General features: G+C 41.4%; 1 protein-coding gene across 4 annotated transcripts in view; it reads left to right on the top strand.

Moving 5' to 3' along the window:
- Positions 1 to 18,249, top strand: part of LOC137377319 (serine/threonine-protein kinase BRSK2) — a 636,447-nt gene that overhangs the window by 431,162 nt on the left and 187,036 nt on the right. For all 4 annotated transcript variants that reach the window (XM_068046888.1, XM_068046887.1, XM_068046889.1 and 1 more), the window contains exons 4-5: positions 435 to 551; positions 17,372 to 17,405. In XM_068046888.1, the coding sequence (XP_067902989.1) occupies positions 435 to 551; positions 17,372 to 17,405 (151 nt within the window). The remainder of the gene's footprint in view (positions 1 to 434; positions 552 to 17,371; positions 17,406 to 18,249) is intronic.

An 18,249-nucleotide genomic window follows, 5' to 3' on the forward strand; every position in this document is an offset into this window, starting at 1 on the left:
TGCTGCATACCCAGTCTAGCAGCTAAGTCAGTAGTGGTGCTGACGATCCACTCTTGATGATGGACATTGAGTCCCCCACCCAGAATACATTCTGCGCCCTTGCCACCCTCAGCGCTTCCTCCAAGCAGTGTGCTATTCCCATTTTAGATGCAAAAGCAGTTTAAAGTTTAGCTAACTAAACTCAGGATAGTTATTCATGCTAAAAGGTCATCGACCTGAAACATTAACTCTGCTTCTCTCTCCACAGATGCTGCCAGGCCTGCTGAGTATTTCCAGCATTTTCTGTTTTTGTTACAGTTATACAGTGATTGAAAGTAAAATACTTTGCAAAGGTCTAGACTGGAAGGCAAATGAAGTGCATCTTGGTTCTTTCCACTTAAATAGAGGTTGTAAAGATAAACCTTAATAATTGTCACCCTATCTTCTGTCTACAGCCACAGGGACTTGAAACCAGAAAATTTGTTGTTGGATGAAAAGAATAACATCAGAATAGCAGACTTCGGTATGGCTTCACTGCAGGTCGGCGACAGCTTGTTAGAAACCAGCTGCGGGTAAGTTCTCATTTTGCTGTTGTAATAAAGGAAACAAAATATGTTTTAATAATTGCCTGCTTGAGAAGTTTAATTTGTTCATATCTGATGCATTATTTATTCTAATGCAAATAGCAAGCATAAATGTGCAAGCAAAATCTTTGAAAATGACATTATTTATTTGGTGTGTGTTATAATTCAGAGCAAAAATGTATTATGATTTACTGAGGTAGAGTCAAACCTCAAAAAGTTTGTTTTCATGAACTCCTATTAATTTTGATTTAGATTTTGAAAATGCTCTTTTTTTTTAAAGCAGCATTTAACTATTATGAACAACACTCACTGTTGCTTTAATTCAAACAACAGTGATGGTAATAATTCACATACACTGTGTCAGACAAGTAACTCTTTATAGCATTGACAACAACAAATGGCAACTCAGCAAAATGTATGAGGCTATTATCATCCAATAACAACATTGGATTAAATAATTTTTCACTGTGGAATGCATCTTAATCCATCTCAATGAATAACCAGAGAGACTGTGGTACCCTCCCAAGTTCAAAACTACTGAAAACTGTGGAGTCCTTCAAGAAGAAATGTAAAAGCTTTTTTAAAAAATTCCTCCAATATTAATCACCTTGAAAGTTACAGTATATATTTTTTTAAATGGCCATAATGAAAACATGGTTTGTTATCGTCTTGTTTGAGTTTCTTGCTACCCTACACTTGGGTGTAGTGACAGCAGAATACATAGAGGATTCCCATCAGAAAGCAGCAGCTCCCATGCAAAAAAAATTCCAGAATGCCACAAGATGTGGTAACCAGCAGGTACTGGTGGGTTTTTAGACTTGCACTCAGAAATGGGAATTCCTGTTGTGGGTATCTTGAATTTGCACAGCACTAGTGTCAAAATTAGATGGGAAATATTAGATTTTTTAAATTATTATTACTATTGATTATGAAACTCTAAATATCATTTTTATTACTTAGTTGCTGTTTCTTCTCCTGATCAATGTTCTGTCCATATCTCCCAACGTTGCTGACTCTTGCTTGGGCTGTGGTAATACTGCTGCCAGCAGCTCTCAGGCACCTCATCCAAGTGACAATTCTTCATGTGTATGCCTAGATTGGAATGCGACAGCAGGCCATTCAATTGTGGGAGGCATTGCAGCCAAATACAATACTGTCCTTCACCCAGTGCCCACATGTGCATTTTCCAGCAGAGATCACTAGAGGGCAATTAAGAGCAGGAACTGTATGTGATATTTCCCATCCTAATGCAGGGCCCCTGATCCATTGTGTAGAACTATTATTGCTATCCCAACGGAGATAGGCTAACTCAGCGTCGCCTTCTGTTCTCTATGGCTTGTAGCTATGTCAGGCTGTGCCTTTGGTCACTGTGCCATTGTGGAATCATCTGTATTTTTAGACATGGTTGTGGATAGGTTATGAAACTACAACATTTTTTCTCAAAATTATAAGTTAACAGCTGTCTGAGCAGTAGGTTATTCAATGTAACTACATAGCTGAAAATTTGTCCAAGGATGAATTAAAGATGAGTTAATGAACACAAGTTTTTAATAATTCACTGTCACTATCTGAACAGGTTAAGAATCTGCTGTTCATCAGGATTACCTATTATTGTTTAGCTACTCATTCATACGGCTTTAGCTGAAATCCGTTAGCATGCATGCTTATTTAAGATAATTGCAGAAGAGTTTTTGAGAAAAGCAATCAAATCAAAAGCAAACCTATAAAAGGAGGAGAGCTGTGCTGTTATTTGCCACCTGCAGAAAGAGTTATCTCACAAACATCCAGTGTCATTGCATATACATGAACAGCCATCAACTCCAAATCATTTGAACAAAGACTCACTTTGGTTTCAAATGTGATCTTCTTTCACGTAACTTATTTCTAAAAATGGGAACCATACGTTTCAATGAATTTGAAAACTGTCAATGTTTGATCACAAATCTCACTCCTAATATTTCTATGATGTTGGTTTGCACACATGACTTAATAGATTCGTATATTTTAATTCTGTCTTTTTGAAGCAACCATGTGACTCCCCCCCTCCATACTTTCATTTTATTTTCACTGAATTTTGCAGTCAAAGTGAGGAATATTGCTGGTGAGGAATTAACACTATAGGCAGTTAGCACTCCTAAATCTGGTAAATCATAGATTAGTGGCATGGTAAATCTCCTAACGCTGTGCCCTAAAAACACGCCTTAAACCCAAGAACAATGCTACTATAGCAGAGTGACATTTACAGGATGAGCCATCCTGTGTGTCTCTTCAATGCAAATTAGTGTTAAATTGAACACAATTTTGTGCTGCACATTTACCCACTAGGAATTAATTTCATCTACAGCCAACAGATTGGAGGGAGGCTGTAGTCACATCATTCTGTGCTAATTTAAACTCAGCCACAGAGATGAAAAGCATTAAACTACAATGTTACTATAATGATTAAATTATTCATGAAGGGGAGGATTTTTCCATTGTGGCTTTCTTCAAGTTCATTGCATCAGTAAAATAAGCACAATTACCAAAAACTCAGAGTGTACAGTATTTCAGTCTTGCTCTTGTATGGCAAAGCCATTTGGTAAGCATGCTGTGATAATAAAGTTTTCTTTTAATTTTCCTCACAATTATCTCACTGTTTATGCAGTCTGGGTAATTTGAGAGTCTATCCCTTGAATGCTTTGAAAATGAATTAAAAATGATCTGTGACATAAAACTGCAACAATATATCCATCAAGACTACGTGCTGGGTACAAAACTAGAAGGTGCACAAGAAGTGCATCTAGAAATGATCAGTTGGTAGAGTTCAGTAGTGCTTTTGATCTCACTTGATGGCTGAAACTTTTACTTCCCTTTAACTGGAACACTAAGTTATCAATGACAAATGATGCGCATAGCATTTGTTCGATTTAAAAAAAAAAGAAATGTTATTTCTGTCTTGACAGCTAGTCTTCCTATCTGTGGAAAATATCATGAAGGTGAAGATACAGTCAAATGCCCAAGGAGATTGGCGTTATCAAATGGGCAGTAATTCAGAAGCTGCTGAGTGGTCACAAACCCTTTCTTTTTATTCCCTTTGATGCAACCTATAAGCAGGAAACAAAATTATCTGTGCAGAAATTAGGTTGCTACCCTCAAACTGAGGGTTGAGTTGGAAGATCTGTAATAGTGCTAGGCATGAATTGATTGCCACAGCCCCAGATACTCTGATGGCATGTATTTGGTATGAAGTTGTCAACTCGGAAAGTTACATTTCTTTCTCCATTTTACATTTGGCTTGATGTGCCTTGAAAGCCCACCTCCTGACGTCTCAGGTGTGTCTCTCCTGCTCTTAGAGAAAATGCAGCTGAGAGGCAGGGCTGCCCTAGCCTCCGTTGTGCAGTGAAAGTGGCCTCTTCATGCTACAGGGTCAGGAGTGGGGAAATTGCTGCTTTCGGTCTGATCCATTGTGGTCTCCTAAACAATGGGCAGCTAAATCCCTGATTGTCCAGTGAAGAAAAGACTTCAACTGAACACAGTTCAAGAGAATTAACTTGCAGAAAGTAAATGCACCAAAAATGGAGTGAAAAGTGCAAATGCTGGAATCTGAAATAAAAGCAGAAGTATCAACGTATATATGAAGTCTGTCAGTAACTGAAAAGAGAAAAGACAGGTCTTGAAGAAAAATGGGATTTTTAAAAGATCAGTTTAAGGGATATAGGCCCTGAACTTTGACACTGAAATAGCTTTTCTACTTTGTGATGCCTGAAAAATTGGGGCAAATCCTGCTGATGCCAGGTTTCCACCCCATAACCTTTGTGGCAGTATTTCTGATTGGGCTTGAGCACTCTTCAGTCCATGTGCCAGTATTGCCTGGAGTTTGTTTTAATATATGCAAATGAGGGGAAATATCAAAAGTGTGCTGAAATCACATGATTTGCATTTCCAATGCACCAAGCATATGTTAGAACAAAACAAATGAGAGGTTGCCAATGGCAGCATCAGCTGATCCTGACGGAAGTGTTTCTAGTTTGTAGCCTGGAGAAGTTTTAAACAGTAATTGCTTGTGTTTGAAGAGCTGTTTTTCTTTTTTGCTATGCACTTGTACAGAGCTTGCCTTGCGTCTGACAGCTTGAGCATTGAAAGATCACTGGAACGTTTTTGCTTCCACTCAAAATAAGAGATTCTGTGTCAGCACAATGGAATGGCCAAAGGACACTCCTTGTCTTCTATTTTCAGAGGTGGAGGTGCAGTACAGAATGGAGAAAAGGAGAGAGAGGCAGCATTTCAGGAGGATGCTCCCTGCAAAATATTACCCTCTCCAAAGAGTTTACAGGCGAACCAGATCGGAAGATCTCACAGAGCAGCTTTGCATGAGTGTATTCATGAAAGAGGCTGTAAGATGAGCTGTGCCAACTTTGTTCATAAAGACCTGTAGCCAAGATCATCTACCCAAATAGCTCTATCTGTAGTTGTGAAAGTTACCACCGGTCTTCAATGCCATCAGCTCTTTACCGGCAGCAACAGGGAACCTATAAAATACCACCCAGGATGTCATCTGGCCATGCACTTGTCAGGTTGCTGACAGCATTCTCAGGAAAGCTGGGGAGATCATTTAATTAGGCATGACAAAAATATGATAGAGCCATTAAATTTTATTATATCACAGGTTTCACAAAATTTAGAGTGCAATAGATGGCATGCACATAGCATTGCAAGCTCCTCCTGTAAGCCCTCTGAGAGATACTGTGCTTTGGTATTCCATCAGAACTTTCTAAATCGAAAGAGCTTCCATCTGCAGAATGCTCAAGTTGCTCCAAAGAATTCTGCATGTACTTGTCAAATTTGCTGAAAACTCATGATAGCTTTGCCCTTCGGACCTCTAGCCCCCCTGATCTCTTCAAAGAAGAAAGGCAAGTTAGCAGATAGCTTTTGGGTGATAAACCATACTATTTGCTACTCTGGATAACAAGCCCTCTGTGCATTGTAAGAAGGGAAGAAGCTAAGGAGCTATACAGTGAGACACCTGCATCTATTAGAGTTGACATAGATAAAATTATATAGGTCTTAAAGAGACACTGCTGTTGCCCAGATTGATCAGGAGGGACTCTAATATGCTTCTGAACATGTCTGTCACATCAGAGTAGCTTGATGTGCCCTGCCCAACTTTGCCTTCCAAAATTAGATTTCTGGGGAAGTAACTCCAACTGCATTTGAAGGCAGAGGACTGTAGAATGGATCATGCTCAGGATTGTCCCTTAAGGATTCCTCAGTGCCAGCTGCAAGAACACAACTAACCAATGAAATATCCTCCTCTGTTTAACTGCCATGCCAACCATTACACTTATATCTCCTGTCTTCAGGTCATGTTCAGTTCCTTCAATGTAGAAGGAGACCTTGAAACCTTGCAACATATCAGCCATGTTTGCCCTTACATCGTGCTTCCACTGGGTGTTCTTCTCTTAGATCAGTGAGGCACTTGAACCATCAACGGCAGCAAAATTGTATTTCACCACAATCTGTAACTTCTTGGCCCAGCATAACTCAGGCTCGACCATTACCATCAAGCCAGGGGATCAACCCTGATGCAATGAATTTTTTTTTTCGTTCATGAGTTTTGGGAGTTGCTGGCAAGGCCAGCATTTATTGTTCATCCCTAATTGCCCTCGAGAAGGTGGTGGTGAGCCGTCGTCTTGAACCACTGCAGTCCATGTGCTCTAGGTACACCCAGGGTCATATTTATAAGACCCAATGTGGGCAGGATTGGAGGTGGGCACGCTGACAATTTGCTGCTTTGTCGGCACAATTCTGACCTGGAGCCAGTTTGGGGGTGAGATGGCTAACCCACCTGCAAGCGGCGGGCAGCTAATTAGGCCAGCTAAGGGGCCTATTAAAACCCCTTTCCCGTGCCAGCTTGAATTTTCCTGTCGGCAGGTGGGCTCCACACTGCAAAAGAAACATGGGCAGTTAAACGAGGTGGCCTCCCAGTGGGATGGAGGGGAGGCCATGCTTCATCTGCGCGGCCCCACCCCCCACACCCGTCATGACCGTTGGGCCACAGCTGCAGCCGCTGGCCATCCAGTGGAGGGCTTGTCCCTCCATGATCACAGACAGGCAGTTGTGGCCTTTTTTAATTAAAATTTTATTACCTGGCGCTGCCATTTTGAGGTGCACTTGTGCTCTCTGTCTCTTTTTCAAGAAATCAAAAGATTCCACTTTGGCCAGTGAGGCAGCCGATGTATCACTGCTGGACGGCCTCATTTTGGCCAGTCCGCCATCCTTAATTGGATGCCGAGCATTCCCTCCGGACATTAATTTGCCAATCTTGCAAAGATCATTGTCGGGTGACTATTCCTGACACAGTGTAGGGTCGGAACCCACATTTGATCCCAAATGGAAAATCCCACCCCCAGAATCTAGAAGAGCATGCCAGGAGTAGAACCAGCATACCTGAAATTGACATGTCAACTTGGTGAAGCTACAGCACAGGACTTCATGCATGCTAACTGTGTAAGCAGTATGCTATAGGCAGAGCTAAGTGATCCCACAACCATCGGATCAGATCAAAGTTCTGGTCTTACCACACCCAGTTGTGAATGGTGGTGGATAATTAAATTATTGGAGGATGAGGCTCCATGATGGCGGAGTCTAGCACATGAGTGCAAAAGACAAGGCTCTAAAGCATTTGCAACCATCTTCAGCCAGAAGTGCTGAGTGGATGATCCATCTCGGCCTCCTCCTTAAATCTCCACCATTACAAAAGCCAGTCTTCAGCCAGTTTAATTCACTCCAAGAAATGGCTGAGCACACTACATAGAGAAAATGCTATGGACCCTGACAACATCCCAGCTGTAGTGCTGAAGACTTGCGCTCCAGAACTAGCCACGTTTCTAGCCAATCTGTTCCAGTATAGCTACAATACTGGCATCTACCCAACAAAGTGGAAAATTGCCCAGGTATGCATTGTCCATAAAAAGCAGGACAAATCCAGTCTGGCCTGTTACTGCCTCATAGGTGTACACTCAACTATCAGCAAAATGATAGAAGATATCATCAATAGTGTTATCAAGTAGCTCTCACTCACTAATAACCCTCTCATTGTTGCCCAGTTTGGGTTCTGTTGGGACCACTTGGCTCCATACCTCATTATGGCCTTGGTCCAAACATAGACTAAAGAGTTGAATTCAGAGGTGAGCTGGGAGTGACTGTCCTTGACATCAAGGCAGCATTTGACCAAGTGTGTCATCAAGAAACGCCAGTAAAATTGAAAAATCGGAGATTGTAGTTGTTGGAGGCTAGTTATATCAACTCCAGGATATCACCACAGGAGTTCCTCAGGGTAGTGTCCTGGGCCCAACCATCTTCAACTGCTTCATCAATGACCATCCCTCCATCATAATGTCAGAAGTGGGGATGTTCACAGATGATTGCACAATGTTCAGCACCATTTGCGACTCTTCAGATACTGAGGCACTCCATGCCTGCAAGCAGCAAGACCTGGACACGTTCAGGCTTGGACTGTTGAGTGACAAGTAACATTCATGTCACACAAGTGTCAGGCAACAACGATCTCCAACAAGAGAGAATCTAACCATCTCTCCTTGACATTCAATGGCATTACCATCCCTGAATCCCCCACTATCAACATCTTAGGGGTTACCATTGAGCAGAAACTTAACTGGAGCAGCCATATAAATACTGTGGCTACAAAAGCAGGTCAGAGGCTGGGAATTTTGTGGCGAGTAACTCACCTCTTGACTCCCAAAGCCCGTCCATCATTTACAAGCAAGGCACAAGTCAGGAGTGTGATGGAATACTCTCCACTTGCCTCGATGAGCGCAGCTCCAGCAACACTCAAGAAGCTCAGCACCATCCAGGACAAAACAGCCTGCTTGACTGGCACATTCGCTCCCTCCACCACTGGCGCACAGTGTATACCATCTACAAACTGCAGTGCACCAACTTGCCAAGGCACCTTTGATAGCTCCTCCCAAACCCGTGATGTCTACCGCCGAGAAGGACAAAGGCATCAGACGCATGGGAAAACCACCACATGCCACTTTCCCTCCAAGTCACACAGCTCCCTGATTAGGAAATATATCATCGTTCCTTCACTGCCGCTGGGTCAAAATCCTGGAACTCCCTCCACCTTCATCACACAAACTGGAGACGTTCAGAGTCAGTTCACCACCACCTTCTCAAGGGCAATTAAGAATGGGCAATAAATGCTAGCTTTGCCAGCAACACCCACATCCCATGAATGAATGAAGAAGAAGAAAGATGCAACTGAAGAGTCAATATTTAAAGAGAGTTTTGGCTGCTGTTCTGCTACAAAGGGGTCATGGGACTAAGGTGGCCCTCCTCACATGAACGGTTGGTCCTGAGAAAGACCTGCTGTGGGTTGCATCTCTGGAACTTCTGTCTGGGATTGCCTCTTGTGAGCAACTTGTGCGGAGCTCCGAGAGTATGGGCCCAATGTGTGCTACCGTTCTGAGAAGTTGCAGCTTCATGTAAGTTGATGCCAGCTGCCGCCATTCTACTGGGCCCAGGACACGTGTGTCCACTGATTAATGGGATGGCAGGTCTAATGATTGCCATCAGATTCTGAAAGCCAGTTGCAGGCTTCTGTCTAACCTGTCCCCTACTGTCTTCAGGACTGCAGTCTGTGATACTGTGGAGGAGCAGTCAACAGCTAGACCAAGCCATTTCTGAGCTAGGGGATTGTAATAGATTTCAGTAAATCTGCCATGGGCTTCATTGACAGCTGTAACAAGGATAATGTTTCCACGATGTTACCACAAACGAAGCCTGTACACTCGTGTCACTTCTCAGTTGTCATACATTTTTTTTTTAATTTTAGAGATACAGCACTGAAACAGGCCCTTCTGCCCACCGAGTCTGTGCCGACCAAGAACCGCCCATTTATACTAACCCTACAGTAATCCCATATTCCCTACCACCTACCTACACTAGGGGCAATTTATAATGGCCAATTCACCTATCACCTGCAAGTCTTTGGCGGTGGGAGGAAACCGGAGCACCCGGCGAAAACCCACGCGGTCACAGGGAGAACTTGCAAACTCCGCACAGGCAGTACCCAGAATTGAACCCGGGTCCCTGGAGCTGTGAGGCTGCGGTGCTCACCACTGCCGCCCCAAATCTGGAATAAAAAGTGAGTATAGGTAATGGTGACCATGGAACTACTGGATTGTCATAAAAACCTACATCTTGAGGGACTGTCCTTAGTGCCTGCTCATAGGTGTGATGTTCCTCAAATAGCCTTTTGTTTATTTCATATTTCCTCTCCTTCCAAAAATATATCTCATGTATCTCCATAATAAATTTTGTACCACAATGCATCAGCCCAATCTAACAATCTGTGACCTTCTAAAATAATACCCCAAACTTCTTCACTGTAAAACAAATACTCTGTATTTTTCATTTCTTTCTCAATTTTGTAATTGTGTCCCTACACTTGAGCACAGATAATTTAATTTGGTATTTTCTAGTTGCATGTACGTTAGTCCTAACAAAAGGGACATCACTATTTACAGCCCTCCATTCCAAAAAAAAGACATTAACAATTGCCTTCTATTCCCTGTCCTTGAGCCAACTTCCTCTCCGTATTGCCACTTTGTCTTTTATACTGTCTACCTTAATTTTATCAAAAGTCTCCTATGTAGCACCTTATCAAAGCTCTTTAAATATCCATATATCCAATATCCACTTAATTTTTTGTTGTCAATACATTCAATTATTTCTTCAAAGAACTCGAGTAGCGTTGCCCTGACTTGACTTGGTTTCTTTATAAATGTGTGTTGGATTTCCTTACTGAACCCATGGCCAGAATTTAAAACTCCCCTTGGAGCAGGCTGGGGAGGGTGGGGTGGGTAGCATAAAATAGGGTGGAAGGTGGAGCGGGGGGAGCTGTGCCCAACATCTACCCTCCCTGCTGCTATTTTACCAGCAGCAGGGGAGGTAGTCGGAAGCCCGCCTGCCTGCCCTGAGGCCAGTTGAGGCCCTTAAGTAGCTAATTAATGGCCACTTAAGGGTCTCTTCCTGCCGCCACTGGTATTTTTTCGAGCAGTGGACAGGCACTTCAGCACCTGAGAAGGCTGCTAGTAATACATGGCCTCCTTGTGGGCTGGGAATGGCACTCCTGATCGAGCACTGTGCAGCACAGGCTGCCCCCGCTAAAACAAGCACCCTGCCCTACACTCCGACCTCACCACCCCATTGGGGCCTAGCCGATTGTTTCCAACGAGGACCCACACACTTACCTCCTTTCCAGGGCCTCCTCCATTGTTGCTGGTCCTGGCTTGGTGCAGTCCCAAAAGTGACCACTGCTCCCGGTGACGCTGCTAGGACCGAAGAGCTGCCAGCCCTCTGATTGTGCGGCAGCTCTTGGAGGTGGGCTTCCTGCCTCAGAGGGACGGAAGCACCAACTGCAGCCAATTAAGGGCCTGTGTGGCTTGCAGGCCCGGCAGAGGCAGGCTCACCCCCAGCTTTCCAACCAGTGTGCAGGACCATGGCCTCCGTGTTAAATTCCGGCCCATGTCTTTCTAAGCGAGATTTAATGTTATCCCGTGTTTTGGCATCTACAACTTCACCAATTCACCATTGTTAGGCTGAATATAGATACCCAGCTTATTTTTTATTTCCTTCATAAATAGAAGTGTTACATTGGCCACTTTCTATACCCTCGGATGTTTGAAAGACTAATCAGAGCTTGTGCTGTTTCCTCTATGATTTCCCTCAGCATTCTAGAGCCCAGCACCTTATCCATTTTGAGTTACACCAACCTTTTCAGTATTATGTCCCTAACGATCATTAACCTACCTAATTTCCACTTCTATGTGTGTTCATTCCCTCATCACTCTTTTAAAAATCCAAGGTGCAATGCTCATTTTGTATCTCCACAAATCTTTCATCCTCCATGAGATTTCTTTTTACATCTCTTAATTGGCTGCATCCTATTTTTAACTATTTTACTTATGTGTCTATAAATCCTTTACTGTTTCCTTTTATGCTTCCTTTGAGTCCTACTTGATACTCTTCTTAGTCTTGAAAATCTTTCTTGCTTCCCTTTAATACATTCTATACTGCAGTTGATTTTCTTTTGTGCATTTAGTTCTGCAAGTCTAAGTTTAATTTTAGTATCTCCACTCTTCTGAGAAACTCCAACCTTCACTGTACCATTCATATGGGACTTTTTATAACTCTCTGGATGTAGACAACACTGAAAAGCTCCAGTTATTGCCTATCCTAAGATTCCCTAAGAAGGTGGTGTGTCTTTTCCTGAAAATTCTACAGTCCTGTATTAATGGTGCTCCTACAGTGGCAAATAAACATGGCCTCTACCCTAATCATCTCCTGTTTGAATGTTTTCCATCCTCTGTTCAGTGGTGTATGTACCAATTGTTTTTATATCTGGAATAATTTCCTTTTTAGCTAATTCACATTATTTCCCCCCATTCAAGTACCTTTTATCTCTGTTCCCTCCTTTTCATTATTTTGTAATCTAACCTAATTATGACATGTGCATCAACATCCTCCTATCTTTGTGTTACCTTAAATAAAACAGAAAAGCTGAAAATACAAATAAAATACAGGGAATGCACATCAGATCAGTCAGAATTCATAAAGAGAAAAGGCAGGTTATTGTTTTCAACTAGAAAGCCAGTTGGTAAAGGATAGAGCTGGAGCCAGTCTTTACACATTTTATATTTATTTACAGAGTTACACATTACAAGCATACACCTGCTAACCCAACAAACCACAGATTTTAGACTGTGTCTATTTATAGGAGGCTCAGGTTAATGCCCACCACCTGCATACAATTAAACACAATTCATATACGATAAGCAGTATGACATTTTTGGAGTATACCTTCAGATACTTAATGCTGGATACCTGTTTGTCAATTCATCACTCAGTGCCTCCTGGTCCAAAAGTTCTTTTTCCATTTCTAAGAACGGGAAGGGTGGAAGAATAAGTAGTCAGTAATCCTAATCAGTTTATCCTGTATATCATTCAGATTCATGTGTGCTGCTCTAAAATTGATCCTGCCCTCATGCCAAGCCCTTTATGGCCATATGCATTAAGAATATGGCCATTGCCTTGCATGCTGTAACTGATTTCTGATTCCGTGCACAAGGTTGCATTATTCCACAAGTTAATAACTAAATTGTGAAGTAATTATTCTTTAGATTCCACTGGCACCTTTGGTTCCTTCATGGCATAATCATTATCCTGAGCTTGCTGGGTTCCACATAAAATGGGTCTCCACATCAAAACCAATTACCCTCTTAATAATGACTTTTAAAAGCTTCGAACATTTCTCCATCCCACCCCCCCCCCCCCCCCACCCCCAACAATCTCCTTTTTTCAAAGAACAGATGGAGCTGCTTTATCCTCTTTTCATTACTTGATGATCTAAGACCTTTAGTCATCCCTATTCTTGCTTTTTAAATCATCAGAATGCCTCTGTCTTTGCATCATACAACCAAATGGCCGAGGCTTTCTGTGCCAGCATCGGGACCTCCGCCCCCCCAACAAAATCCAGCCCAGAGAATTTTGACCCCTTATGGCCTATGACTTAGTTCTATTGAGGATTGTAACCATACCCACAAAGCAATAAATTCACCTGTTATATATCTGCCCTCTTCTGCAAATCCCTCCAGGTTTTATTCTTCTGTTCTCTCCAAGCTTTTCCAGTTCTACATCCCAGCTTTCGCCCTCTGCTTTTTCAATTCTGGTCAGCACCCTCTGCTCTACCACCAGAACCTTCAGCTACCTCACCTCACCACCCCTAAGTTCTCCCTCAAATTTCACTTCCCACATCCCTTGCCATCTTTAAAACTCTCCATTAAAAAGATATTTTACCATGCCTTTATCTATCTCCATTGATTCCCCTCATCCTGCCGCTCAGATTTGACATCAGATTTAAAGTGCCCTTGGATGTTTTACTATGTTATCGGTGCTGTATTAATATGCATTGTAATTATGATGTCCACATCCCAGAAATCAAATCAACAGAGATAACCATTTGGAATTAGTTTTAAAGACACTTATAATCATAATCTGAATTTGCCAGTTTTCCACAGATCTAAACTTAAGCTTTGGAAAGCCAAACTAACCAAGTGATAAAACTCCACATTTCAACTTTGTAGCAGCCAAATTTCACTGAGGTCAAAGGCCAGTGATGACCCTTGAGTCCAATTGAAATGTTTGTTCCTCGTGTGCAGACGTGAAATGTTTGTAACAAGAAATGAAGGTAGCAGTGGAAACTGAACCAACAGCTCATCTATAGTTATATAATAATATAAAAGCAAAATACTGCAGATGCTGGAAATCTGAAATAAAAATAAGAAATGCTGGAAATACTCAGCAGGTCTGGCAGCATCTGTGGAGAGAGAAGCAGAGTTAACGTTTCAAGTCTGAAATGCTGCCAGACCTGCTGAGTATTTACTGCATTTCATGTTTTTAATATAGCTCATCTATAGTTGTAGGCAGAGAGATGTAAAAAATTGTTATTGTGATGACGTTCCTGAGATTCATTTTTGACTGATGGGATCTAGAAAGAGTTAGTCCAAATATAAAGGCAGTGAATGGGTGAAAAATTGGATTCTTGGATACAGTAGTTTTGAGACACTATAATATTCAAATACAGTTCTTCAGAGGATTAATAATTAAAGGAACAATTAAAAATATGATAAATGTCCAAATATTTCAATGTTATTTGAACATTTTTTTTCTGCCAGCTAAACTTCTGGGTCGAGTTAACTACATTAATTGCTCTACGAATGGAGCTATTAATCATAGTAAATGATTATTGGATGTAAAAATGAGTATTCTCATTACTCATTGATAATGAATATTCAAGTAATCAATTTTTGTGTACTAGAGCTGCAGGGGGAAGCTGTGCAACTGGAGTATTTTTCTGTTGGCTGCAGTTCTTTGCTGGTAATTGCACTAGGATGACTTATCAATCAGAACGTATGACAGGCCTTGGGTTGGCTGGTGTCCCAGCTGTTGTTTGACCCTGGAGGAATGGGGGCTTACTCTGCAATTGTTCCTGCTGGGATTTTCTAATATTTCTAATATTCTAAATTAGAAGTGGCAGTTGCATGGAGCTGAAGTGCTTCCCCATATGGGAGGATAAAATGTTGGAGAATGATCCTATCTAGGTTACTCGGGTAGCTTCCAGCACCTGGTTATAGAGCAATGTTGGCTAAGAAAAAGTGTCTCAAGCTTGCTTGCTGTAATTTACATAGTGTTGACAGTTATTAGTTGGGCTGTTAATTGGGACAACTTTTTATTCACTCATACAGAAATTTTTTTGTGCACATGAATTTTTGGACCCATCAACGTGAGGGACGTTAATGCTGGACAAGGGGATGTTTCAATTTCTAATGCCCGGTATTTGCATTTTGCAGTCACTGGTCAGTTATAGCACAATTTATATTCAGATTAAGCTCACGCTACTCTGTTCCAAGAATATTCCTCAGTTTCAACCACCAAATAACTCTCCCTGTTATATCAGTGTACTGTTTTCCCATTTTCCATGTCATAAAGGAAGCATGGGTCAAAGATCGGGCTAAAACACTACATGCCCGATTCTCCTGTACCCTTCAAGCATGGCTCTTTACTGGAGCATGGGATCAAAAAATGTACCCTATAGTCTGCTCAGTCTGTAATATGTACATTTTCTACTGCCAATCACAGCAGCCTCAGAGATGTCTGTAGCCAGAATGCCTGATACTCCCAGCTGAGAAAAGCTAGCTAACTTGAATTGTATAATCTTATCACTCATCTAAGTCAGCATTAGTTTCCCAAGGATACATTATTTGCTGTTTATGCCAAGTATGTAATATTGTTGATCGGGATTTGTTGAATAAAATTTAGATATTATAGGGAATTGGGTGCCAATGATTCTGCTTCCTGTTTGGAGTAGCTGGGGTGTGGTTGGGGGGAGGGTGGGTGCAATCTGCTTTACCTGATGGCAATGGATCCTTGAACTACAATGGGCATATCTCAGGCTCACCCTGAAGAGGGAAGATGAGAAAGGCCCTTGTAGACAGTCACTAGTGCAGTAACTGGTGCATACCTTTTTGTTGGGGTTCAAGCCAGGACTTAGGCCTATGCCCCCACGAGAGCCACACATTGATCACTGAGCAGATCTCTATGCTGGGTGCATCCTATGGTCAAGGTTGCTCATGGAGTATAGGCCAAAAAAATTCCTTAAATTTTCTACAACTCTGCTGTACTCCTGGCCAACTTATGTTAGGAGTGTGCTGCTGGTCTTGTGGAAATTCGGGACTATGTCTGTGAAATATTTAAAACAAAATATTATCTTGTACCTCATCCGCAAAAGACTTGGTATCTTGTAGATTTTATGGTCCTGTTTGAATGTGCTACAAGTCCTATAGTTTCCCAAAAAGCATTCTCTCATAATTTGATTGTCACAGTGTTATAATTTAACGTAATACCTGGCATGGCAACTATTAGCTGTTTAATACCTGGCCATACAGTGACAATGAACATAAAAATGAATTAATTGTATTTTTAGGTCCTTACTGAAAGTCTATAAAGGCAAACTACACAGGACAACTTAAGTTTCAACTGTGCATTTTCTTCTAAAAGCCCCAAAATGCTGACATCAATTGGAAAAAACACTCTGATTTAGTAGCAGTTAATATGATGCCATATATGCATCTGGTTTAATGGATAGTTAACTTACTGATTTAAAGTAATGATGTACAGTTAAGTGCACTTTCAATTGTTGGAATCATAATGATTTCCAAATGCAATAATATGCTGTTAATGTACATTGGGAAGGTGATTTGCAATTAGCACTTAAGTGACCATCTGCCTGGACTCCAATTAACTTCAAGTGTCTATACTGAAAAATGCACACAAGTTATTTCTTTTGTACTTTGGGAGCACTTTACATCCATCACCACTATGGCAAAGCAAGGCGGGCAAGTCAGTCCATTAGTGAGCATTTTAAGTGCTATTCCTTTTGGACAATTATTTTAGCAAATGCACTGATACTGGGGCTTCTCGCTGTCTGCTACTTACTGCCTTCATTTTGGATATTTCCGGCTCCGGTGCATTTGCGAGATATCGTACATGACCAGATATTGTAATTGGGAAAAAAATACTATGATCCAATTGGCCCTATTTTTTTTTCTTGAAAAATGGTGGCAAGGTGCTTCCAAAATTGGAGTGTATTTAAAAATAGTATAGTACAGATCAATCAAATGCTACTCAATAGCAAACACATCTCTCTTTAAACCGTGTAGTAACATGGCAGAGTTCCACAAATGCAACCAGCATCTTGTCAAGGCAAAGTCCCCAGAGGGAGTGAGCAAGTACAAGTCAGAAAGTCATGTTGGCCAGATCTCCTAGCAGCTGGTTGCGGAATGCTGCTGCCAAAAGTCCTCTCCACTTTCTTACCCAATAAATCAAAGTTGAGAAGGGGTGGGGGAAGAACCTGAAAGGAAATTGCCTCAAAGCCAACACAAAGCACCACTGTAAGTTTGGAAGCGTCGCACTGCAGTTATTCTGCATGGTTTACATCAGTACAGCATTAAATTCTGCATTGTACAAGATGTGTAAATTCAGAATTAGTACTGTTAGGACATGCTGTTAGGATGTTTTTCTCGTCATCCAATTTCAAGTGCATTAATCTTCAAATGATCTTTGAATACATTTTGCAATATATATTACTTATCTGTCGCAAGTGCCCAACATCTAATGTAAAGTATTAAACAGCCTGTAGTTCTGCAGTGTGATGAACTAACTGTGTTGCTTTCTTTTTTTTTCAGCTCACCCCATTACGCCTGTCCTGAAGTCATCAGGGTAAGCATCTACCAAGGAGGAACTTAATAGCTGTTCCTTAATTTGAATGTAAACTACCAGAAGGAGGGTAATGGTTTATTCAGCCAAATATTGGAAAACTAATGTTTTCATATGTTATCATATAAATATTTTGTGTAATGAAGCATAAAAATAAGTTATGTTTTTTAAGGACTCAAAATAAAGGAAACAAACAAGGTTAAAAAATGGAGATTTATTACAATAATGAGTTTCTTTCATATACTATACACAATTTATTTTGTGTTTGGTTTTGTGCTAGAAATATTTTGGGCAATAGCAAGAAATGAGATCCAGCTAATTTGCCCCTGCTGCATCTTTTGAGGTTGTACTTCTCACGGTTTCTCCTGAGACTGCAACTCTTGCTTCTTCACTGCCTTCGACTACTTGTCTTCTAGCTGCTTCTCCTGCCTTCTCTGACTCACGTGAAAGTCATTCACAGTCCATTCACTAGAAAGGGCACTTACTCCTCTTGTGCTACTGCAGCTATGACCTCCTCCATTTTTATCCTGGTTCTTAAGAAAAGAAATGAAAAAAATATAGCCCTGTTACAGGTTAAATATGGAGTTCCATACTAATTGAGAAATCCTTGCTAGGTGGAATTTTAAAAAAATTCTTTGAACTGAAACTGTTTCTTACTAATGGTTGAGACAAGGGAGCATAAACTAACTGGCAAGAACGTGCCAATTGTTGCCCTTATAGAGATGCCATTGGCGACCGCCACAATTCCAGTGTCCATGCAGTAATGTAAATAAGGTGACACTAGTGTCTTTGATTATGGAGTACTACCTAGAGGGATATTTTCTCTTTGCATGATACCACTCACTGG

Source organism: Heterodontus francisci, chromosome 14, assembly GCF_036365525.1.
Source record: "Heterodontus francisci isolate sHetFra1 chromosome 14, sHetFra1.hap1, whole genome shotgun sequence".
Classification (NCBI taxonomy): Eukaryota; Metazoa; Chordata; class Chondrichthyes; order Heterodontiformes; family Heterodontidae; genus Heterodontus; species Heterodontus francisci.